The sequence below is a fragment of the Mustela erminea genome, chromosome 5, assembly GCF_009829155.1.
Source record: "Mustela erminea isolate mMusErm1 chromosome 5, mMusErm1.Pri, whole genome shotgun sequence".
NCBI classification, from domain to species: domain Eukaryota; kingdom Metazoa; phylum Chordata; class Mammalia; order Carnivora; family Mustelidae; genus Mustela; species Mustela erminea.
In genome coordinates, this window is record NC_045618.1 from 106,079,972 (window position 1) to 106,105,928 (window position 25,957).

At 37.2% G+C, this 25,957-nt stretch overlaps 1 protein-coding gene and 1 long non-coding RNA gene across 4 annotated transcripts in view; one reads left to right on the top strand and one right to left on the bottom strand.

The window, feature by feature from the left end:
* On the top strand, positions 1 to 25,931 carry PSMA3 (proteasome 20S subunit alpha 3). Its single transcript, XM_032344340.1, has 11 exons — positions 1 to 134; positions 3,960 to 4,042; positions 12,020 to 12,143; positions 15,016 to 15,117; positions 15,200 to 15,273; positions 17,457 to 17,529; positions 18,309 to 18,374; positions 21,479 to 21,525; positions 23,898 to 23,965; positions 25,271 to 25,335; positions 25,780 to 25,931. The coding sequence occupies exons 1-11, from the start codon at positions 114 to 116 to the stop codon at positions 25,822 to 25,824; spliced, it is 768 nt and encodes a 255-aa protein (XP_032200231.1). The 5' UTR covers positions 1 to 113; the 3' UTR covers positions 25,825 to 25,931.
* LOC116591447 overlaps positions 7,282 to 25,957 on the bottom strand; it is a 41,263-nt gene continuing 22,587 nt past the window's right edge. For 2 of the 3 annotated variants that reach the window (XR_004286007.1, XR_004286009.1), the window contains one exon: positions 14,830 to 15,267. This is a non-coding gene — a long non-coding RNA (uncharacterized LOC116591447). Of the gene's footprint in view, positions 7,384 to 14,036; positions 15,268 to 17,180; positions 17,272 to 25,957 lie in introns of those variants that run through there. The other variant, XR_004286008.1, reaches the window with a different exon arrangement.

Here is a 25,957-nt window from a genome sequence, read left to right on the forward strand (position 1 = left end):
GGTATTGGTTGAAAGAGCAGCCAATGAGAGAGCCTGTTACTAGTCTGTGGGCTGCGGTATTGGGGGAGAGCTTTAGGCCTTGAAGCCCTTGGTCTCTTGGAGATTTCAGCGGGATGAGTTCAATCGGGACTGGGGTGAGTTTGCTGTGTTTTAGCGTACTAGCCTACGGATTAGCGTTGAGGGGAGATCGCACAGAGCTATTGGGTGCGCCGCCTCGGGGTGCGCCGGGTCTGCCCTCGGCCAAGTGGGCCGCTGCCCGTTGTCTGGTGACCGGCAGTCTTTCCTGCGCTAATTTGTAGGCCCTCATTTGCGGTGACGGTAACCTGAAGCTTTTCAGCTCAGGTGTAGCGGGCTTGGCGGCGCAGCAGTGAGATTTTGGAGCCTTTTTGGGTCGCTGAGTCACTTTCTTTAGCCGCTTAGCGAAACCGAAAGTGGAAACTCGTGGAGCATGTTGTAGCGAGTGAAGGGTTTGGGCTATAGTGAGCTTCTGGAGAACCACTGAGGCAAGGCGGCTTGAGATTCCAAGGTCTGAGACGGAGCTTTCCATGGACCGTCCTTGCGGGTCCCCGGGTGCTGCTGACTCATTGGGCCTTCCCTATCTTGCCTTCGTGTGTACTGACCGTCCGCTTAGTAGGTAGCGCTAATAGGAAAATTGTCTGAAAAGTGAATCTGAAGAGTCCGTTACGTTTTTCTTTTGTCCCAGCTTTTCCTGTACAAATTACTTAACATCACTTGGAGAGACCATACCGTAAAAATTTAAATCATTAGCCAGGGACTTAAACCGCCTCTGTTAATAGACCCGAGGGTTTTGGACTTGGACATGTTAACTTACTACTTTCCTGTGTTAAAAGTACATACGCAGTCTTTTGCTTATTCCTTTTATGTATTTTTCCATATAGAAAATCTAGTTTTTCTTTAGAAGTATTGGTTGTGTGCACTAGAGGCATTGAATAATGGGTTTCTAAATTCATCAGTTTCACTTTAAACAAGATTTTGATACTCAGCATTAAGACCAAGATACTGGTTTTCCGAGTTTGATAACGGGCGATTTACGTTTTGAATGGTTTAATTCATCTGGGTATGAGATGCTAAGATTATGTCATAACATTTTTAAATCAGTAAATGCTCAGTTATGAATGTTGTAGCAAATTGATTTTGCAACTATGTTAATACTACCTTCAGGGGCGACTGGGTGGCTCAGTGGGTTAAAGCCTCTGCCCTCGGCTCAGGTCACGATCCTGAAGTCCTGGGATCGAGCCCCACATGGGGCTCTGTGCTCAGCGGGAAGCCTGCTTCCCCTCTCTCTCTGTCTCTGCCTGCCTCTCTGCCTTCTTGTGGTCTCTGTCTGTCAAATAAGTAAAAACTTTTTTAAAAAAACCTTCAGTTAATAGTGTTTCACCCTGAAAACCCTTTAAAAGTACTGGATAAGTGTAGACATGGGAGGTATTTTGGTATTACAATAGTAGAGTTAAGAATCTTCATTTAATAAATCAGGAAATTGAGACTCAGTAAGCACCACTGTTGAAGGCATATCTTTGGTCTTCACTTCTTCCAAGAACTCCAGGTATGAAGACCTCTTCACTTGACATTTTTCTCCATTTGATGTTTTGTGGTTTTTTTTTTTCTTTTTAAGATTTTTAAATTTATTTATTGAGAGAGAGTGAGCGAGAAAGAGAGCGAGCCCGAGAGCACAGGCAGAAGAAGAAGGAGAAGCAGACTCCCTGCTGGGCAGGGATTCCCAACGTAGGGCTCTATCCCAGGACACCGGAATCAAGGCTTGAGGGAAGGTGGAAACCTAAGGGATTGAGCCACCCAGACACCCCACCACTTGGTTGTTTAATAGGCATTTCAAGCTGCATGTCCAGAATAGAGCTCTGAGTTTCCCTCCCCTTGCTATTTTGCATCTTCTACAGTTTTCAGCTCAGTGAATGGTCCAGTTCTAATTGCTCAAGTGAAAAAGGTCTATGATTCACGTTTAATTTCTTTATGTTACTTTTTTAGCCAATCCATTAGCAAGGTTTTTTGTTTTGTTTTGTTTTAAAACTCTCTTCTCAAAATACTGTCTTTATCTCTTACACCTTTGGGATACTTGATTGCGCTTCCATCCTTGTTCTCTCTACAGTTTGTTTTCTAGGTGAAATTAAAAAAAAATTAGATCATATCTCCCCCTCGACCCTCTCCCCCATCCAAGCTTAAACTCCAGTGACTTCCAGTTGCATTATTTAAAAAAATATTTTATTATTTATTTGTGAGAGAGAGAGAGAGAGAATGAGGGGGAGATGTCAGAGGGAGAAGCAGACTCCCCACCCCCCACTGAGCAAGGAGCCCTATACAGGATTCAATCCTGGGGCTCCAGGATCACGACCTGGGCCTAAAGCAGTTGCTCAATCAGCTGAGCCACCCGGTTGCTCCCTTCCAGTTGCATTTAGAATAAGATTCGAACTTCTTACTTCAGCCTAGGAGATTCAAAATAGTTTAGTTTTTTACATGCCTCTGATATGATTTACTCTTCTCTCCACCATTTAGTGCTCAAGACACAATGGCCTATTTCTTTTCCCTCATTGTGCTAGAATTATTTCTACCCTCCATATCCTAAATGGCTAGTTACTTGTTATTTAGGTCTGGCCACGCCTAAGTAATTAAACCTGGCTGCTCTAGCAAGGCCTTCCTTGATCAGGTAGTCTGTACTAGGCTCTCAGACTGCCACTTCACCCTGTCTTATTTTCATCATAATCCTTTTTCTGGTTTACTGCTGTACTTCCAGCTCCAAGATTTGTGCCTGGTTTCATTTGAAAATGAAAGACTTCAAGAATGATTAGTCTTTATATTCCCTTATAGTTTAATTTATATTCCCTTATAGTGTAATATTTTATATATATTACATATATTAGATATACAATATTAACATGTAATAGATGCTTATTAAAAGTTTGAATGCTATATTTTTTCTCTAGGGTTTGTTAGTGCTGCATCAGTGAATTAAAGATTTTATTAGAGAGAGAGAGAGCGCGCTCCCAAACTGGGGGAATAGCAGGAAGGGGCAGGCAGAGGGGGAAGCTGGCTCCCCACCCAGCAAGGAGCCTTATGTGGGACTGGGTTCCAGGACCCTGGGATAATGACCCAAGACAAAGGCAGATGCTTATTTGACTAAGCCACCCAGGAGTCCCTTAAGCATCCACCTCCTGGTTTTGGCTCAGGTGATGATCTCAGAGTCCTGAGATCGAGTCCCTTGTCAGGCTGTGTATTGAGCGTGTAGCTTGCCTGAGAGTCTCTCTCCCCACCCTCATGGTTTCTCTCTCTCTCTCTCTCAAAAAACCAGAAAACCAAAAAACAGAAACAAAAAACCCAAAACCCCCAAAACTGGGAATGTAGAATGCACTGGGAATCCAGAGAACTCATTTTATTCACTTTATTGTGGTGGTCTGGAACCCAGAGTATCTCCATTTTGTACAAAAATGAACTTTGTGTTCTGTGTGAAAAAGATTTTGACTTTACCTGGGATTTGTATCTATTGGCTTTTCTTTTTAAATCTTATTTTTAAGTTTGCTCTGCATACAACACAACCCCATGATCAAGAGTTGCATGCTCGACTGACCAAGCCAGCCAGGCACTTGTCTATTGCTTTTCAATAGCAGAAATCTAAAGTAGCTTTTCTCTTGGCTGCTCCTGCTGCTCTGACGTGCTTCCTTTTCTTCAAAGCAAAATCTTTGAGATTTAACACACATACATTTCTTTCTTCTTTCCCCTGACTTCCTGTCTTTCTGTTGTAATTTCTACACCCCAGGTGGGGCTCAAACTCACAACCCTGAGACTAGGAACTGCATGCTCTACCAACTGAGTCAGCCAGGCACCTCTTAACATGCATTTCTGATGTGTAAGCCATTTAGAAAGAAAGGTGGTGAGGTTATTAACTGCCAGAGATACATAATTTAAGCTTATTGTTGCCTTTTTCTTCCTAGTATGACCTGTCAGCCTCTACATTCTCTCCTGATGGAAGAGTTTTTCAAGTTGAATATGCTATGAAGGCTGTGGAAAATAGTAGGTAAGAAACATTGTTGTATTTGGAATTTATCATGTTTTAACATAATTAAATATCTCCTTTTATATATTTTTGGTAATTAGGCTTTGTTATGTCACTTTGGCACACAAAATAATAGGAACCCTAAAATAATCTCAGTTTATTAGTCATTTCCAGATCTCTTTTCAGGTCAGATCTTTCCATGAACCTCAGTCCTATATTTCTGGTTGGTTCTGAGAGTATCCACTTAGACATTCTACCGTGTTTCCAATGTAGTGTATAAAACCAGATTCATTATCATCTTTGCTATCCCATTTTCCTTTTTGAAATTCTTGATTTATATCCTTATTTCCCTGGCCATTGAGTTTGTTACTTTGTTATTTTATCTTTTATTTTTTCGTGTTTAAAAAGTCCTATGCAGTTAGTCGCATTTGTCCCAGTAGGAATTTTTTTTTTCCTGTTCTGGGGCCACGCTCCAAAAGGTACAGGAACACTAAGATATCTTCCATGTCTTCCTGTTGGACTCACTTCCTTCACTCTTTTTTTTTTTTTTAATTTTATTTATTTGACAGAGAGAGCACAAGTAGACAGAGAGGCAGGCAGAGGGAGAGGGAGAAGCAGGCACTCCACTGAGCAGGGAGTCTGATGTGTGGCTCGATCCCAGGACCCCAGGATCATGATCTGAGCTGAAGGCAGTTGCCCAGCCGACTGAGCCAACCAGGTCCCCCCTTCACTCTGTCATTTTTTGCTTAGAATAATGAGCCAAAATGATTCCTTGGTTACCCCTGTAACATCTTAGTTAAATTATTAGCTTGTTGACAAATTGCGTAAGTACTTAATTGAAGAAATTTTGGAGTTGTATTTACATGATCATTATATCTTGGAATCTTTGGGATGAATTAAAAGACTTTTTAAAAATAATACATTTCGGGCGCCTGGGTGGCTCAGTGGGTTAGGCCGCTGCCTTCGGCCCAGGTCGTGATCTCAGGGTCCTGGGATCGAGTCCCACATCGGGCTCTCTGCTCGGCGGGGAGCCTGCTTCCCCCTCTCTCTCTGCCTGCCTCTCTGCCTACTTGTCATCTCTCTGTCAAATAAATAAATAAAATATTTTAAAAAAATAATACATTTCGTAATATCTCATTCACATCTCTTAAAGGATTTTTTTTTTTTTTTTGGAGGGGGTCCTAGTAAACAAATGGTGTTGGTGTTTGAACCCAAGTTTTTCCTTATAATGAAAACTTATAACTTAATCTTTCCCTTTTTTTCTTGTGTATATTACTTTCTAGGTGCATACTTTGATAAAATAGTTATGAGTAGAGGTGGACTAGGGACATGTTTGCAGAATTTTAGAAAAGTCCACATTTAATACTCTGTGCTAGTACCAGTTTCTGCTTACACCTTTAAATGTATGATTATGGAAGTTTCATGTAGTGGAGACTGTCACTTGTCTTTGCATGTGCTCACACATAGCAAGCCCTCAATAGTTAATGAATAAATGTTCATTTTTTATGCCATCCTTTGGTTAAAAGAAGACATGGATTCTTAGTGGCTTATGAAATATAAAAATTTAGGAAGAAATACATTTTAAGTCTTTTTATAGGATTTGTAATGAAGCTAGTTTATTTTGTGTTTAATGTTACTGTTTTAGAGATACTGGTACTTATAAGCTGTTGGTGTCTGATACTATAATAGAAGTAAGGCTGAAATGTATTTGTCACTGTCATGTAGAAGTCTGATAGAGTTCAGAAGAAGAATGTCAGAATCAAGAAAAAAAGTTGACATATTTTCTTCCTGTTGTTAAGGTAGGCCCTTAGACCAAAGAGCTGCAGAAAGACTTGGAAAAAGTTACTGTTTTTCTCTTCCTCTTTTGCAGTGTTGCATTTTCACTGGTTTATAAAGCTGGAAAAGGAAGTCTTGATTGAAAAGAACTGGAGACACCATATGTAATACAAAAACTTGAGACTAGTTTATGAGGATCTGTGTATTTTAGGAATTTGTTTTCTGTAAAGTATTTATAAATATGGTTTAAAATAGTGATAGTACAGCAAATTAATTAAAAATTAAAACATAAAAAATGAATTTCTTTTTCTGCATAAGGAAAAACCAGGGAAATTCCTTTTTTTTTTTAAAAATAATTTATTTATTTATTTGACAGAGATCACAAGTAGGCAGAGAGGCAGGCAGAGGGGAGGAAGCAGGCTCCCTGTTGAGCAGAGAGCCCGATGCGGGGCTCAATCCCAGGACGCTGAGATTATGACCTGAGATGAAGGCAGAGGCTCAACCCACTGAGCCACCCAGTCGTCCCCTCCTTTTTAAAAAAAAAAAAAAAAGATTTTATTTCTTTATTTGACAGAGATTACAAGTAGGCAAAGAGGCAGGCAGAGAGAGAGGGAGAAGCAGGCTCCCCGCTGAGCAGAGAGCCCAATGCAGGTCTTGATCCCAGGACCCTGAGATAATGACGTGAGGCAAAGGCAGAGGCTTAACCCACTGAGCCACCCAGGGGCCCCAGAAGTTCTTCTTTTAAAGGGGTTGATGTAGCCTGGTATAATAGAATATTAAATGAGGATCAGAAAAATGTGGATTTTCCTTTTAGCTGCTGCTTAATGGAAATAATATATAGGGTGCCTCTATTTGGTCCTCTGAAAGTTATTTTTGTTTGTAAAATTGGGAGGTAGACCTTTACCCTGCCTTTACTTTACCATAAGAATGAAATATATGTAAAAACATTTGGACAATTTTTAGTCCTGTTTAGGCACAGAATGTAGAAAATCATAAAATTAGATTGTATATTAATTTTCATAATAGTCCGACATTTAAGTTAATAATTAGAAAATGTTTAGCCAAATAATTTAGGATTATATTCTGGCAGTGGGGAGCAGAGGGAGAGGGATAGGCAGATTCCCTGCTGAGTGTGGAGTCCGACACAGGGCTAGATAGATCCAGGACCCTGAGATCATGACCTGAGCCGAAACCAAGGATGGGACACTCAACCTACTGAACCATCCTGGTGCCCCGGCTATTTTTTAAGCATAGGAAGGAACTACTAAAACAAATAATCAGTGACCTACAAGTGAACACTTAAAAGCACTTTATTGACGTGTGTATACCATGATCATAACTATTTTATTTTATTATTTATTTATTTATTTATTTATTTAAAAAGATTTTATTTATTTGACAGACAGAGATCACAAGTAGGCAGAGAGGCAGGCAGAGAGAGGAGGAAGCAGGCTCCCGGCTGAGCAGAGAGCCTGATGCAGGACTCGATCCCAGGACTCTCAGATCATGACCTGAGCCAAAGGTAGAGGCTTAACCCACTGAGCCACCCAGGTGCCCGATCATAACTATTTTATCAAAGTATGCACCTAGAAAGTAATATACACAAGAAAAAAAGGGAAAGATTAAATTATAAACTATAATTTTCCCCATTAGTTTCATTGAGGAGCCCAGGTTCTGAAGGATTGTGTAGTGTAACAATGAGTGTTAGATTGTTTGGAATAAAAATTAAAATTTTGATCTCAGGACCCCTTTTTACTTGGGAAAAAAACCCCAAAACACCAGAATCCAAAATATTGAGGACTTCAGAGAGAATTTATTTATTAGGCTTTAGTTCCATCAATATCTACCATGATTAGTGAACTTTTATTTATGCATGTTATTCGATCTGTCAATATTTATCACATTAGAAATTAAAACTGAGAAAATAGGGATGCCTGGGTGGGATAGTTGTTAAGCATCTGCCTTTGGCTGAGGCCATGATTCCAGGGTCTTGGGATTGAGTCCTACATCAGGCTCCCTACTCAGTTGGGAGCCTGCTTCTCCCTCTGCTCCCGCTGTTTGTGCTCTCTGACAAATAAATAAATAAAATCTTTAAAAAATAAAAACAAACAAAAAACCCAATAAAACTGAGAAAATAAAAAATACTTAATTTAATTACAGTTGTAGAGGTGCCTGGGTGGTTCAGTCATTGGGCATCTGCCTTCAGCTCAGGTCCCATGGTCCCAGGATCCTGGGATTGAGCCTTGCATTGGGCTCCCTGCTCAGTGGGAAGCCTTCTTCTCCCTCTCCCCCTGCTTGTGTTCCCTCTCTCTCTGTCTCTGTCAAATAAATGAATAAAAAAGTAAAATAAAAATTAGTAAAAATAGTAAAATAAAATAATCATAGTTATATGTTAATGTAAGTAATAAATTAACATTAAACTATTTAATTTTTAAATTAACATAATGTATTATTTGCTTCGGGGGTACATGTCTGTGAATCATCAGTCTTACACAATTCACAGCACTCACCATAGCACATACCTTCCCCAATGTCCATAACCCAGCCACCCTATCCTTCCCCTCCCACTGCCCAGCAACCCTCAGTTTGTTTCCTGTGATTGAGAGTAAACTGTTTAATATTAGTAACATTTTAAATGAAAAGTAACTTTTCTACAGTATAAAACAAATGTTGGGGAGAAGACTGGCATTGTTCTACATTTTTGTAAATCTCAGTGGTTAATTGAAGCTTAATGTAAGACATTCTCATTATCAGCTTCAATATGTTGTTACTTTCATTGAAGCCTGTGAAGCAAATCAGGCTTTATACAGATGAGTAGTTGGAAAGTGAGGCATATTTTAATAGCTTTTTCAGATAATTATGGATGTTGTTTTTTGACACTATGCCAAAATTGGACAAATAATAGCTTTTTAAAGGTTAGTTGCAGCGTGGTGTCTGAAAACTTAACGATGAGCTTTTCGTAGTTTTACATTAAAATCTGTTAGTCTGTTTTGCACTTCAGATGTTTTTACCCATGCATGTAAGTTGGTCATTTGGAAAATATTGGTTCACTGTGCTATGACAGGTTGTCCAAATTTGATATTTTTTATCTATCTATTGGAATAGTCAGTTGGTCATTTGGAAAATATTGGTTCACTGTGCTATGACAGGTTGTCCAAATTTGATATTTTTTATCTATCTATTGGAATAGTCAGAAACGTCACACTTGTTAATACCACCACTGTTCTGATTATATAAATTGTAAGTTTTGGGGCACCTGGGTGGCTCAGTGGGTTAAGCCTCTGCCTTCGGCTCAGGTCATGATCCCGGGGTCCTGGGATCCAGCCCCGCATCCGGCTCTCCTGTTCAGCAGGGAGCCTGCTTCCCTTCCTCTCTCTCTGCCTGCCTCTCTGCCTGCTTGTGATCTCTCTCTGTCAAATAAATAAGTAAAAATCTTTATTTTAAAAAAATTGTAAGTTTTGGGGTGCCTGGGTGGCTTAAGCCTCTGCCTTCGGCTTGGGTCATGGTCTCGGGGTCCTGGACCGAGCCCTGCATTGGGCTCTCTGCTCGGCAGGGTCCTACTTCCTCCTTTCTCTCTGCCTGCCTCTCTGCCTACTTGTGATCTCTCTCTGGGTGTCAAATAAATAAAATCTTAAAAAAATAAATAAATAAAAATTGTAAGTTTTGGGAAATAGACAACCTCATGGTGATGAATATATTTCCTAAAATTCCAATTTATGCTTGAAAACTTGAGTCTTATCACAGGCAATAAAATACTGTCCATTTTCCCTCAAAATTGACAGGCTTATTTTGTTCGTTCTAGGGGGAAAAAAAGTCTGCCTTATTCCTAATAACTGTAGTTTGTCTGACATTGATGGTAAAAACAGGTATTCTCTGAAAAAGTTCACAACAGTTTTACTAGTACTTTTTCCTTTAGGCAACCATATTTTGATGTTTGAGTACCTTTCATTTCATTATGGTAATAATAAAAAGACCAGGTACTCAAGGGTTGTTCCCTAGTAGAATTATTGCTTTCTTTAAATATTAGAATAGCGGGGTGCCTAGGTGGCTCAGATCGTTAGGCGTCTGCCTTCGGCTCGGGTCATGATCCCAGGGTCCTGGGATTGAGCCCTGCATTGGGCTCCCTGTTCAGCGGGAAGCCTGCTTCTCCCTCTCCCTCTCCTGATGCTTGTGTTCCCTCTCTCACTCTCTGTTATGTAAATAAATAAAACCTTTAAAAATTAGAAAAAAAATTAGAATAGCTTTTAAAAATTACTGCTTTCTCAAGGACATTCTTTTTTTTTTTTTTTTTAAGATTTTATTTCTCAGAGAAAGAGAAAGCACAAGCAGGGGAGCAGCAGGCAGAGGGAAGAGTAGGCTCTCTGGAGAACAGGGAGCCATGAGCAGGAAGCCATAACAAGACTCAATTCCAGGACCCCAGGATCATGACCTCAGCCAAAGGCAGATGCTTAACTGAGCCATTCAGGCAGGACCTTCTTAAGAAATTTTTTTTAACTGTGAGAGTTTTTTGTTTTGTTTTGTTTTGTTTTAAATGTGAGTGCATAGCAATGAAGAATACAGTGATTAGTAGTTCACTACTACCATTTGTTTCACTGCCTTGGTTTGTGTTAAAGTGCCAGCAGTTTTACCCACTAACGCTTCTCTGTTGTACCAACAGTGCAAATGTCCATATAGTGGAAAAAAACAAATGGTGTCTTGTATTCTTAAGAAAATAATTTTGAGGCGCTCCTAGGTGGCTTAGCAGTTTAACCTCTGCCTTTGGCTCCGGTCATGATCTTAGTGTTCTAGGATCAAGTCCCGCATCAGGCTCTCTGCTCGGCAGGGAGCCTGCTTCCTCTCTTTCTCTGCCTGCCTCTCTGCCTACTTGTGATCTCTCTCTCTCTCTTTCAAATAAATAAATTCTTAAAAAAAATAATTTTGACTTCTCATACCGCCTTGAAGGTTTTTTCAGGGATGTTCAGGAGGTTCATAGACCATATTTTGACAACTTGTAGTTTGGAAAAAGAATGTTTTAGATTTAAATAGTGAGAATGATGATGACTTGGAATAATTAGGAAAGGCTACCTGAGGCTGTAGAGTTTAAGGTCAAGTGAATTTGCAAAAGTTTGTGGAGAATTATTTAAATATGCAGTGGTGAGGAGGAAGTGTATTTTAGAACCGTGGATAACCTCAATAAAGACAAAAAAGCAAAAGTGAACATAAGGTATTTGGGGAATGATAGTGAGGTTGAATTCAGTAGAATGTGGGATTTATAATGGGAAACTTAATAAGCTACAAATGTAATTTGTAGATTCTCAAGAATTTTGAAAGCTGGGCCAAGGAGTTTAAACTGAAAAGGGGAGCCATTGAGGATACCTAAAATGTGAGGGAAGGAGTATCTGAAATTTTTTGTGGAATTTATGTGGTTCTGGTTGTTTCTTGTCAGAATTCCCTTTTTATTAAAATGATTAGTAGAACAAAGTTAATGATGTATTTTTATCTTGAAATGGTAGAATATAATTTCTTCACATTTCATTTAAGAGATTAAGATCCATTTTGTTTTAAGAAGTTGTTCAAAATGTATATTATATTCTTTTATATACTTATAATAAGCAGTAGTTGTTGTAGAAAAAGCAAATTAGCGAAAGAATTCTAAGCTTTCCACCTGGATTAGTTATGTTAACTTTTGTTTGTATATAACCTGTCTTTTCTAAACTAATTTTTTTTTAAAAGATTTTATTTATTTATTTGACAGAGCGAGAGATCACAAGTAGGCAGAGAGGCAGGCAGAGACAGAGAGAGGGGGAAGCAAACTCCCTGCTGAGCAGAGAGCCCGATGCAGGGCTCCATCCTAGGACCTTGAGACCATGACCTGAGCCGAAGGCAGAGGCTTAACCTACTGAAGCCACCCAGGCACCCCATAACTTGTCTTTTCTATGCATTTTAAATGGATGAGAATTAAGTCAGCATTTGTTACAATGTGTATCCAGACACTCTGCCATTCTGTACATATTTTGATGTCATGATATGCTAGGTTTTTTGGGGGTCATCTGGTGTTCATTTATATAGACTTAATTTATCACACTGTAGGTTGTCCTCTTTCTAGTTTTCAAATGTATTTTCTTTAACGTATTAACATGTAAAAAATTAAATGTTACCTATTCGTATGTTTTTTTTAAACTTAACTTAGGAAGTTTTTTTAATTTTCAGTTAAAAAAATTGATTTTCTTCTGCTTGTTCCAGTACAGCTATTGGAATCAGATGTAAAGATGGCGTTGTCTTTGGGGTAGAAAAGTTAGTCCTTTCTAAACTTTATGAAGAAGGTTCCAACAAACGACTTTTTAATGTTGATCGGCACGTTGGAATGGTAGGTCCATTTAAAAAATGTTCCTTTTTGCCTTGTCCAATTTGTTGTGAAGTCACTGTTTAGAATATATTAAAATGTAATTTTAAGAGAACCATTTATTTACGCTGAGGCAGAAAGAGATGAGAGAGCAGCCATAGAAGTAATCTCAGAGAGCTACTGGCTTGTGAACAGTTCACTAATAAGAAAGGTAATGTTCTTATAAATTGACTGGAGACATATATGAGAAATCAAATTGCCTTAAGAAAAGGGAGGAGAGGGGAGAGGTGGGAAGTATGTGTAGAAAAGAGATCTTGGCAGTATAGTTAAGGGGTATGCTTGAGAGGCATAGAATCTTTAGCTTTTCAACTCTCTTGTGGGAATCACTGTCATATTGAAGGTGTTATCAGGTAGAGAATACCTCACTAAAAGGTGGAGCACCAAGAAAGGATATTTAATGAAAGGAAGAGCAAACACATCCTTTTTAATAGCTTCATAGACATCACTATTTGTTTTGTGCAGATGGAGTCTTGAGTGACTGCTTTGCATAACTGCAGGTGAATCCATAAATACATTACTGGTATATACTGAAGTCATTCTATATAGATGTTAGACTTTGCTCAGTCAGAACAATAAGGAAAACAAGTAATGGAGTGATTCTAACCCTCTTTAGTGAGAAGGCAAGGAAGAAAACGTGTGTGCTAGAACCACTTCACATAAATTATCTTGTTTAAGTCTGACATCCCAGTGAAAGTAATATTAATCCCATTTTTATAGATAAGAAAACAAGACTCACAGCTGGTAAAGAAATAAAATGGGATCCGACTTGGGTCTGCATGGTCTGCATGTTATTTCAGAGTCTACTCTGCAGGGTGAGATCTTATAGGTCCCACTTATTCTGCACTTATTTTTTATATTTATAAATGAGATGTGTTACACACGAACACCAAAGGACCAATAAAATATAAGCAATAAACTATAAAGCTATAGATAATTTTTTTTCCCTGAAAATATATTCTCTCTAGAACAAATTTATTATTGCCAGTGAAACTGACACGGCTTTTCTTCTGTCATTTTGGACCACTGTATTTATTTATTTTTAGAATTTTAGTTGATACACAATGTGAAACTGGTGTGCTTTGATAAAACTTGCCAGATTGTAATCCAGCTGCTAGGAGGGGACTAATGAATTATACATTCTTTCACTTAATAAAAACAAACTTCAGGTAGGTGTATTTTGAAAAAAATCATGTATGCTTAAAGGTACTTTAGTGATGGGAAAACTTTGTCTTAGAAATTTAAAATTTGTTACGTTTGTTATTTAAAGCCAGGAAACTGATGCCATTCCTTATAGCTGGAATGGCAAAACATCACCTGTAGAAGAGGGTTGGAGATAATGAAGGGTTAATATTGTCTCCACAGTTGTCACAAGTGGTTTGAGGATTATTGAACTTCACAGTAAGCTTTCTCCAAAGCAATAGAAGATTCTTTAAACGGTGAAATTTATTGGCTGGGTAACTTTAGGGAAGTTATTCTAAACATAACCGCCTCACCTCAGAAGTAGGGTAAATAGGACCTACCTCGTAACAGTTGTTACAAGGTTAAAAATTACTAGAATGGGGGCGCCTGGGTGGCTCAGCGGGTTAAAGCCTCTGCCTTCGGCTCAGGTCATGATCCCGGGGTCCTGGGATCGAGCCCCACATCGGGCTCTCTGCTCCGCGGAGAGCCTGCTTCCTCCTCTCTCTCTCTCTGCCTACTTGTGATCTCTGTCTGTCAAATAAATAAATAAAATCTTTAAAAAAAAAAAAAAAATTACTAGAATGCTTAGCATGTGATAAATATTCACTATGTATTAGAAATTTTCATCAATACTACTACTAATAGCACTGGAAAAAATGTCATTCTGATATCACTTACTTTTAAATTCTGTAAATTTCCTAAGCAGGTGGTTTCTGGACTTTCTTGATTCCCAGGACTAAGTGTTTCAGTAATATTTTTTTTAATTGCTTTCCTGCACCAAAAGAAGTACTGAATGGTTTGGATTATGCATTTAGGTCTCAATAACTTGGTGTTTATGTTCTAAAAACTTAGTAGCTGTAAGAGAAAAAATACACATACAATTAAAGAAAAATATTTTTATTTTTAAATAATCAAACTTCCTAATGTGCACTACACAACTTCCTAAACTTCGGAATCAGATTATGTGTGTCTCTCCCCTCCATTTCCTGTTCCACATGCATTTTTGTGTGGTACTTACCTTTTTATCATAGCAACCCAAGTGCTCAACAATACAATGGCATTATAAGGAATACAGAATGATCTAATGTTGAATCTGTGAACTACTTCAACAACTATCCCCCAAATTCCAAATGTTCTGTAACTAGTTCACTGTAGTGCCCTAGCATCTCTCAGCACATGGTTTGGAAACTGTAGTTGTAAGCTATCAGTCTTGGAAGATGTATGGTTTGTCACCGCAGTTTATAATAGTCAATAAGCTGAAAAAGATTTGAGGTTGTGCCTTTTAGACCAAAACTTTCAGTAATTTGAACATAGAACTGTTTTAAATAGAGATCAGTCCTGATCTATTCTGGTTGTTGCCTATTTATAGTGAATTGGTAAACTGGGATACATGAAGGATTAATTATAGAAATATTCCTTGTAAATGTCATCATTCAGCAAACAATGAAATCACACTTGGTAAATTTCTGAATTTTAATTCCATACTTTTATTTTGATCCCACCCAATCAGAACGCCAGAATGCCTTATAAAGAGCTTTAAGTCAAATTATTTTTAGTGGTGATGCTTGTTAAAATATTAAGCCTACAGTAATTACACACTTTCCTTGATTTGTGATAGGAATGTATTTATCTACTAATGGTACGTACTTTCTTCCAGGCAGTAGCGGGTTTGTTGGCAGATGCTCGTTCGTTAGCAGACATTGCAAGAGAAGAAGCTTCCAACTTTAGATCTAATTTTGGCTATAACATTCCATTAAAAGTAAGTTGATAATATGTTGAGGAGCCCTTTTGAACAGTAGTAGAAATTTGCTGATAAGCTCTTCTGTTTCTTCCCCTTATAGCATCTTGCAGACAGAGTGGCCATGTATGTACATGCGTATACACTCTACAGTGCTGTTCGACCTTTTGGCTGCAGGTATGAAATTTTGTGAGATTCAGTCAGATCTATACTGTTTTCCCCAGTATCTTAGCTTTTTATACCCTTAGAAGTGTGAGCTATCACCAAGAAGTATTAGGGCAATGATAAAATAAAACTGTGTACATCAAAACAAAAAACTTTGAATAGTGAAAAAGACTCTACAGATTTGAAGTGATAATAAAACAGAGAACTCCTAGTAATAACTTTAATCTGATTATCATACATTCTCTGGAAGAAAATGGTCAAAAGGAATAAAGGTTCAAATTAAGTGTTAGAGATGTAATGTACAGTATGATGACTATAGGTAACAATGCAGTGTGACTTACGGGAAGGTTGCTGAGTACATTCTAAGAATTTTCGTCACAAGGAGAAAAGTTTTTTTCTCTTTTTATTTTATTTTATGAGAGGATGGATGTCACTAAACCTGTTGTTAGCATTTCACAATACATGTAAATCAGACCATCATGCTTTACATGGTAAGTGATGCATGTTGGTAATTTCTCAGTAAAACCAGAAAAAAATTCTCTGGTGTCAGACCCCAGCATTCTCAGGATACAACAAATTGACTTTAAATATATTCTCTTTTGACATTAGAAGGTAGCCAACTAAAGGGAGATTTCAGTTTTCTCCTTAATTTCCATCGGCTACACTTACTTTAAGCAGTTAGGTGCAATGCTCTTAATTGATGAAATGCTGGTATTTTTATTTTGGGGGGAAAGCTGAGATTCGATTGAGTCAAGACTTGGAATACATGTAAATATTTACATAGGGCTCAGAGACCTATCATCACTCTAGATGTTCCTAAAAAGACATGTTTAGTTTGTAACATTAAAGAAATAGTCCTTTTTGATCAAAGTAAAACATTTACTAATATCTGATTGCTTGCCACTGTTAAAAGGCTATAGAAAGTTTATCAGCTGTAGTCCTTTCAGTTGTTTACAATCAGTCATATTTAAATTACTGAGGACAGATGTTAGAGAAAACCCGTTTTAGCAAGTTAGGCCTGCAGACATTTTTTATATTGTTGTTCTTAAGGTTCTCATTTAAATTACGTTGAAACACTTTGCTTTCAGACTTCATAGAATGCTTTTCCACTTCTTTTAACCTTTGAACGCTCTGAATTCATCATTTTTCTAAGGGAGTAAGAATAGTGGAGAACTTTTTCAGTAAATATTGAACATATACTATGAGTTAGTCATAGATATTTGTGAGAGGACAGGACACAGGAGTATGTTTTCATTGATAGCTTTATAGGTGATAGGATATACACTGACTATAGTGGGCCCAGCACCACTTAAGGAATGGCTGCTTCCTTGGAGAGATGGCAAGGAAAAGAATGTGAGATGTAGGTGTAATGGTAAGAGTATTTCATGAAAAGGGTATGAAACTACCTGGGCATTTCAGGTAATGCTGAGGTAGTCAGGATTTGTTGGTGTGTAGGAGGGGTACTGAAGATGTAGGAAAGGGCAAGGCCATACAGAAAGTCTTTGTTCCATACCAAGGAAAACATTGAAGGGTTTTTAAATTACAACCAGATATATATTCTGAAAGATAAGTTTTATGGAATATGGAAGGAAATGATTGTAGGACTAAGAACTGGACAGCTGGGTGTTATGGTAGTCTGTACATGAACTGATATCTTATGTATCTGGTTTCTTTTCTACTTCGAGGGTAAACTAAATCACAATTTCAGGAAATCACTGATTTATGTGATTAACAGCCTAATTTTAATTTGTTGAGCATATAAAAATATATTAAATCAGTTTGGATTACTGTAGAAAAAGAACTGGAGGAATATTGGGGAATACTCAAGAAAGAATGAGAGGTGTAATAAGAGTTTGAGGCAGATTAAATGTATCCCTCTTAGTTTTGTTATCTTGGCTTTTTCATGTGTATGCCTTCACCTGTTGGGCCTTCTCATTGGTTTTCCATCTGTCATTACTTCTTTGTCTTCACTGCTGTCTTCCCAGGAAAGTTTCATCAGCAAATTTAATACTAAAGAAAGCCATATAAATTTTGAACAGTTTCAAGTATGTACTAGTCTTTATTGAAATTACCTGATCAAAGTGTTTATTATGAGTTATGTGTATTAGTTTATCTTAGAAGGTATTGTATGTTACTGAATTTTTAATATTTTTATGGTATTAAGGACCATGGTTTAAACTATTACTTTCATGCAGTTTCATGTTAGGGTCTTACAGTGTGAATGATGGTGCACAGCTCTACATGATTGACCCATCAGGAGTTTCATATGTGAGTAATTTTAAATCATGAATTTCTATTTTTAGTTTAATGGTATCTCATTAGCATGTAAACCATGTATTTGGATTATATAAAGTTTCTTTAAAATTAATTCAAGGAAAGTAATAGTTTCTTATTTATCATTAATAATAGCCTATAAATATGAGGCAGTGGAAAGATTTATTGCTTTCAGTGTGCTGTTTACAGAAACTGCATTTCAAGATGTGGTATTTCCTTTATTGTGATAAGTACTAACAATGTCCTAAAACTAAAACCTTCCTTTAAAAAAAAAATGATTTTAAATGGGATTTCTTGCATCTTTACTTATGTCTCTTCTGAGATATTTATGGTTTTTACAAATTACAAAAAAGACTTTATATTTTGTTATTATATATAAGTACAAATGGGAATCCTTTCATTTAAAAAACTTTTTCAGTATAATAAATGGTTTAGAGTATTGAATTATCTCAATTTCTTTTTGTCATAATGCTAAACGTTTTTCCATTCCTAACCTCAAAAACATCTTTAGTTTATGAAGTAGAATATGTAATGATGTTAATTTTTCTTGTATAGAACCTCTATTAAAAATAAGCCACATTATTCTAGAATTTTTTTTGAACCCCCTGGTGTTCATTAGATGTTTTGTATTTCTCTGTACTTACTTTTGAAAGTCATTCAGCATCCTTTTGTTAATCTTTAAATAGACAGTCATAGCCACTAATGATTTTAGGATAGTATATCAATTTAATTGAATGATATCTGTAATTTTTGGTGTGTTTTTTTAAAAATAGGGTTATTGGGGTTGTGCTATTGGCAAAGCCAGGCAAGCTGCAAAGACAGAAATAGAAAAACTTCAGGTAATTTTAATTCTTGAATTTTCCTATAATATGATCCTCATGTAGTGAAATCTTACCACCACAAATGAAACCTTTTTGTTTAAGGATTCATAGAGTGTGGTTTGCTGTTCTGAGCAGAGTTTTCTGAATATTAGAAACTAAGAAATCTGGAGAATTTCATATATATATATCATATATATATATGATATATGTGTGTGTGTGTACATATTTATGATACCTGTAAGAGTTGTGTCATAGAGCCATTTATAATTACAGCTACTGATAAACCTGTTAATCCAGAAAAGTACATATGGAAATTTTCATATAATTTCATAATCCTTGGGGCACAAGGATGGCTCAGTCAATTAAGCATCTGACTCTTGATCTTGGCTCAGGTCTTGATCTCAAAATCATAAATTCAAGCCCCAGACTGAACTCCACACTAGACATGGAGTCTACTTTAAAAAATAATAATTTCAGTGCTTGAGGCCCGTTCATGGAGGGAGCTCTGTGAGCCTTAGTGTGAGAATTCTGGTATTTCACTATTTCATTTCTTCTCTGGATCACAGCTTTTGTCTGTGCAGTCTGTGTCATGGTGCTTCTATTTCCTTTGTTCCTATCTTGGTAAGGCATAAAACCTGTTATTGCTACGCACTCTTTGTTCCCCCAAGAACCATAATTTATTAGTGTAAAAAGTTTTGCTTTAATGTGATTTTCTTTTCAGCCAAATTGATCAACTTAATGTTGAAACAGTATTTGCACACTCTTGCTTATCAGAAACTTCCCTTAAAGGCGTATGTGTGTGTGTGTGTGTGTGTGTGTGTGTGTGTGTGTATACAGTATACTTGAAAATACAGTATTTAGAGTATCTATCCTTCTGTCTTTCTGAGGTTAAATCCTAACAAGATACAGGAATACTAACAAATCCTAGCTAAGAATGGAGAAACATCGCTTTAATTGAGGAACATGTATGTATACTTAATGACAAAAACATGCTCTAAATCAGAGGTCAGCAAACTATGGAACGCTGTCTTCTTTCTAAAGTTTTATTGGAACACCGTCACAGTCAGTCCCTGGCTGCTTTCACACTACGAAAGTATTGTTCAATAGTTGGAACAGAGACCAAAGACCATATGGACCATATGGCTCTGTATAGAAAGGAGTTTGCCAGCCTGCATTCTACGTCATTGCTCTGGCTTTTCTTCTGATGTTGCTTATGAAAAATGTTATGTTGTGAAATAAAAATTTCATGAACATATATAAAAATATAATTGTCATTTAAAATACGCTTTTTCAGGGGCGCCTGGGTGGCTGAGTGGGTTAAGGTCTCTGCCTTCGGCTCAGGTCATGATCTCAGGGTCCTGGGATCGAGCCCCACGTCAGGCTCTCTGCTCCTCGGAGAGCCTGCTTCCTCCTCTCTCTCTGCCTTTCTGCTTACTTGTAGTCTCTGTCTGTCAAATAAATAAATAAAATCTTTAAAAAAAAACAAACGCTTTTTCAGGGTGCTGGGGTGGCTCAGTCAGTTAAGCGTCCAACTCTTGGTTTTGGCTTAGGTCATGATCTCCTGGGTAGTGAGAACAAGCCCCAATTTGGGCTCCATATTCAGTCTGCCTGGAGATTATCTTAGTTTGCTCCTTCCCTACACTCCTGTGCTCTTTCTCAAAAAAACTAAATCTAAAGAAAAAATAGGCTTTTTCAAAAAGTTTGCTTAAATTTGCCTTTATTATAACATTAATTCACTCATCATACATCTTAACTATAAAGGGAAAAATATGAAGAGATATTGGGGAATCTATGCCTATAAGGGGAAAAATATGAAGGTACCTTTTACTTCACCCCCAAATTAACATGAAAAAATGTAAACATCAGAAAAGATAATAACACAACTATCTCCATGTACATTGAAGTTATTTTGTTTTTATTTGTTTTTAATTTTGTTTTTTCAGTGTTCCAAGATTGTTTATACACCACAGCCAGTGCTCCATGCAATACGTGCCCTCAATACCCACCACCAGGCCCTTCCACTTCCCACTTCCCACCCTATTTTCCAGTTTTATCCATTTGTTTTTTCCTGAACTATTTGAAACAGTTACAGTGACACTATATCCCTAAATGCCTCAGTGTTCATCTCTGTAGATTATCATTATCACACCTAAGATATCAGATATTTAGGCTACAAACTGCCTCAGTATTCTCAAGTGTCATTTTGTAACTTTTTCAAACCATGATATAATTAAGACTAACACTTCGAATTTCAATTATATCTCTTCTATTTTAAGTCTTTTATCTCTTCTATATCTCATTCGAATTTCAATTATATCTCCTATTTTAAGTCTTACCCTAAAGGAGGGTGGTGCTTGGGTAACTCAGTTGGTTAAGCATCTGCCTTCAGCTCAGGTCATGATCCCAGGGTGCTAGACCGAGGGAGTCCTGTGTCAGGCTCTTTGCCCCGCAGGGAGTCTGCTTCTCCCTCTGCCCTTCCCCATCCCAACACCTGCTCTCCCTTCCCCTTTCTCTCTCTCTCAAAAACAAGTAAGTCTTAACCTTCTCCCAGTACCAGTTTATTTTTTCAGGGAAAGGGAGATCTCAAGCTGGCTCTGAGTGCAGAGCCCGACTCGAGGCTTGATTTCACCAACTTGAGATCACCGCCCGAGCCGAAACCAGATTTGGACCTGAGCCACCAGTACTAATTTTTTGAAGCCCATATCAATTGTTTTTGTAGTTAGTCCCACATACTAGGTTTGTGTATTTCCTGACAAGACTGGTATTTTTTTTTTTTTTTTAAGATTTTATTTACTTATTTGCCAGACAAGAGATCACAAGTAGGGAGAGAGGGGTTGTGGGGGTGGGGGAAGCAGGCTCCCTGCTGAGCAGAGCGCCATGTGGGGTTCAATCCCAGGACCCTGGGATCATGAAGAGAGCTGAAAGCAGAGGCTTGAACCCACTGAGCCGCCCAGGTGCCCCAAGACTGGTATTCTTAATACAGTATTATGGTTTTGATTTTTTGTCCGAGACCCTATGTCAAAAGTATGGGTTATTGACAGTTGTGTAAAGAATCTGAAAATAGTTAATGTAAGTGGAAAGTTCTTCTTTTGACTCATGAGTCAATATTTTATTTTTTATAGATGAAAGAAATGACCTGCCGTGATGTTGTTAAAGAAGTTGCAAAAATGTAAGCTGGAATTTTAATTATCATTGACAAAAATATTTCATTTAACCTTATACATTAATTCTAAAGGCCTGTTTTATTTTGAAATAATGTCATGCCAGATTTTTATAAGTTGAGTTTAACGTTCTAAAAAATCTCAGTAAGGAGAATACTCATATTTAAAATGCCAGTGAACGGGATGTGAAAAAAAAGCTTTTGACAGAACTATGTCGGTAAAAGAATTCAAGAGTAGGAGGATACAGTGTGGACCTCTAGGAGCTTCATTTGCTAGTTCCTACTTTCTCAAATCTCAGAAGTCCCAATAATAGGAATTTGGTTTACAAACTTTATTTTAGGTTGACAGTTATTTCTACACAGGAAGCTGGCTCCTTTATACAGTCAGTTTTTGGGGGGGGGCAAGTATGTTAATCATAAAGGCTTTTCTAAGAAGATGAGAAGAGTATTTCAGTACATTTAAGAACAGCTTTAAGAAACCCTGAAGTGGTTCATGTTACATACAGATACTTAGTGTAGAATGCTTGTGTGACTACAGTATGTATCAACTAAGTCCATAAACCTGAGTGGAATGCTTCAGGATTTATGATTCTTCCAGATCAAAGAATGTAGGCATGGGGTATTTAAAAAAAAAATCCAGTAAAATGCTAGTTTTGCGGCCAGCTTTTCAGATTTAAAAATAATAACCATACTATTCCACATTAGAACAAAATTGTCAGTAGTTTGTGCAGATGTCTCAGGTTTTATAATTCATGCAAGAAAAATAAAGTCCTACAGGCTCCATTACATATTTAAGTGGTATTCTTAATATCTTCTAAAACTGATAGTTGCAATAACATGCTTAAGTGTTTTATGATTTTGTCACCATTCTTGCTGCTGCCATATTATCTCCTCCCTACCCCTGTTTGACCAAGAGACCTTTCTCCTCTTTCCAGTTGTGAAGCAGCAGAACCTATTCTGTGATTATCACTTAACATGAGGAGCTCTGGGAATTATCTTACAGTAGAACCATTTGGAAGATAAAGAATCCTCACTGAGTTGTACAGCAGCTTATTAGTACTATTTTTTATTAAGAGAGGGACAGAGCAGAGGTAGAGGGACAGAGAGAATCCTATGCAAGGCTGCACACACAATGCAGAGCCCAGCTTGCTCAGTCTCACAACCCTGTATTCATGACCTGAGTGGAAAACAGGTTGGATGCTCAACTGAGCTACCTAGGTACCCCTGTACAACAGTTTAAATGTGATAAATTCCATTTCCTGCACTGAGGAGTGCTTCTGGAAATCAGCCCTTACCACACCCTTCTATGTTTAGATGTAACAGTAGACACTAATTAGTTCCATGTAGGAAAACCTTTCCCTTATCATTTAATAAAATGGAGCACTGTGTATCTTTTACTTAGTCTAGAAAATTAAGATGTTTTCTTGTTCTATAGCAAGGCTTTAAAAATATCCTCCAAAGTAAAGTGTGTGAAAATGTTAGGAAAGGTAAAATAAGAAAGCTTTGCTCTGGTACTTTTAATGTTGTGACAGTGCCTCTTTTTTTTTTTTTTTAAGGGATTTTATTTATTTATCTGACAGAGATCAGGGCAGAGAGGCAAGGAGAGAGGGGGGAAGCAGGCTACCTGCTGAGCAGAGAGCCTGATATGGGGCTTGATCCCAGTGCCTCCCCCCCCTTTTTTTTTTTTTTAAATTACAGTTTGGCATGTATTATAATTTGAAGCCCAGGTTAAGGGGCATATAGTTCTTATAAAATGGATAAGGGGTTTAAAAAGATACCTGCTAAGAAGCTTCAGATTGAAGAGACCTCTAATAATTGCAAGCCAATAATTTGTTTTAAAAATCATTTACTGATAGGAATAAACAAATATCCTGAAAAGGTACAGTTGTAATAATGGCCTTTTCCCATTTGAATCTGTGTTCCTTTTGAGGTATCTTTTTGAGTTGTGTGTCTACAATACAACACTGTCAAACAACGTGGGTTGTAAACACTTCTTTGTAGTATTTAATTTTATATCTATCTCTGTGTATTGTCTTTTCTTTTTAAAGACTTAATTTATTTTAGAAACAGAGCAAGAGGGAGAGCAGGGGAAGGTCTGGGGGTAGAAGGAGACTCTTAAGCAAGTCCTGGTGCTGAGTATGGAGCCCATCTATCCTATGACCCTGAGGATTACGACCTGAGCCAGAATCAGGAGTCTGATGCTGAACTGACTGAGCCACTCAGCCTATATTGTCTTTTCTAGGAGTGTTCCTAAATATAAACTGTAATGTGTCTATAAATTTTGTAAATATTTGTGTTAGGGATGGGTGTTTTAATTTGTGCTGACTGGGTACATGTTTGTAGTGACCAAGTAAATGTTAATTTTCCCTTTTGTGTTCTAGAATTTACATAGTACATGATGAAGTTAAGGATAAAGCTTTTGAACTAGAGCTCAGCTGGGTTGGTGAAAGTAAGTTATTTTTGTACATTTATTTGCTCTGAGTCATCTGTATCAAACAATTTAAAATTGGGGGGCTTTTTTCCTTTTTAAAAATTAAAAATAATTTGGTAATGACATGTATGTATAGAAAAGTACGTAAAGAACAGCTGAATTGATGAACTGTTACAACATGGATATTCTCCTGTAATCACTGTTCGCTCTCAGGTCAAAAAGAGACCAGTTCCCTTAGATTCTTTGAATTTATAGTTCTGTAGCTTGTCCCCAAAGGTAACCACTAGTCTGAATTCTAACTCATAGTTTTGCCTATTCAATTTTATGTGAGTGAATTATACAGTGTATATATGTACATAGTATATATATTCTTTTATCCCTGATTTACTTAAGCATTATTTGTGTAAGTCATGTGTGGTGTACAGTATTTGTTCATTTGCCTTGCTTTATAGTATTTTGTTGTCCAAATACCACACAATTTATTCATTTCTTCTGATGCTGGTTAGTTGGGCTCTTTCATTTTTAACTATAGTGTAGCTGTGGATGTCTTATGTAATAATTTTGGTACACAAATGTAGCATTTCTTTGGAAATATACCTAAGAGTCGAATTGCTGAGTCATGAAACATGCATAAATAAGTTCAAGCGCAGTGGGTAGTACCGAAGTATGTTTTACCACTCAGTGCCTTTCTAATATAAAGCAGTCCAGAACAAATTTACAAGGTAGTTATTTTTGAAGGGGAAGTTCTGCTTAATTGACTAATGTACTTTTCTGAAGCATCCATTTACTGAGAATCACCATTTTTTTCTTGCAATATTAACCATGGACGGGGTTTCAAAAATTAATTAATTTAAAAATTAATCATGCTGCACAATGCTCAGAATTTATCATAGCATCGGATAAATCATTGTATAATTTACTTGTTTTCTTAAGAGCTAAATTTGGATAGATTTAATCTTACGTGGAGAAAACACAAAAAAGACTTCTGAGCTTGTTGTATTACTCACAGTACAATTTAAAAAAAAAAAGATTTTATTTATTTATTTGACAGAGAGAGACACAGCGAGAGAGGGAACACAAGCAGGGGGAATGGGAGAGGGAGAGACCTCCTGCCGAGGGGAGAGCCCAATGCAGGGCTTGATCCCAGGACCCTGGGATCACGACCTGAGCTGAAGGCAGACGCTTAATGACTGAGCCACCCAGGCGCCCCAACAATTTTTAACACTAGATGGATTATACCTATGGATTGGGTAGTTAATTGTGTTGGAAATCACAATGTAGTCGTCATTTCTAATTCATTTAAAAATATGGTTTAATTTGCAGTAACTAAAGGAAGACATGAAATTGTTCCAAAAGATATAAAGGAAGAGGCAGAGAAATATGCTAAGGTAAGCTATAGCATGTGACAATTCTAGCTAAAGGTATGAAAGTAAGTGTTGAATAATAAAGGAACTTGGTTGATTTCTGTTAAATAACACTTAAGAGTTGAACTGAACAAAGGTTAGAAATTTTCTGGCTTATCTTCAGTGGGGATAGGGTTGCCCTGGTTACAAAAATGTTGTATGTGAAAATGGTTAAGGATTTTTCAGGACATTTAATGCTTTCATATTGTTTCATATTGAAACAAGAATATTTCATATTGTGTGTTCTATCAAGAATATAGTCAGTTGATTATTAGAATAAGATGCACTTAATTACCCTTTTCTTTCCTTGGGTAGGTTATCTTAAGTCATTGTTCATCTTCAGTTATAAAGAATTTTCAGTGACAAGTGCTTAATAGATTCAGGTTGTAACAATATTAAAAATTGATTTTAAACACTTTCTCTTAACAGGAATCATTGAAGGAAGAAGATGAATCAGATGATGATAATATGTAACATTTCAGCACCTATTTTAAATTTCTAATACAGTCCCATGTAATAACTCTTTAGCCCTGTGGATTATCTACCAATTTTCATTAAATTTTTGTCTTGTAACAACTGAAGTTGGTGGGAATATTTGAGTACATAT

Excerpts from the sequence above, each read along its gene's own strand:
- PSMA3 (XM_032344340.1), top strand. The coding sequence starts at position 114 with ATGAGTTCAATCGGGACTGGG. Across the intron at positions 17,530-18,308 it reads ACCCATCAGGAGTTTCATAT|GGTTATTGGGGTTGTGCTAT; the intron begins GTGAGTAATTTT and ends TTTTAAAAATAG. Across the intron at positions 18,375-21,478 it reads CAGAAATAGAAAAACTTCAG|ATGAAAGAAATGACCTGCCG; the intron begins GTAATTTTAATT and ends TATTTTTTATAG.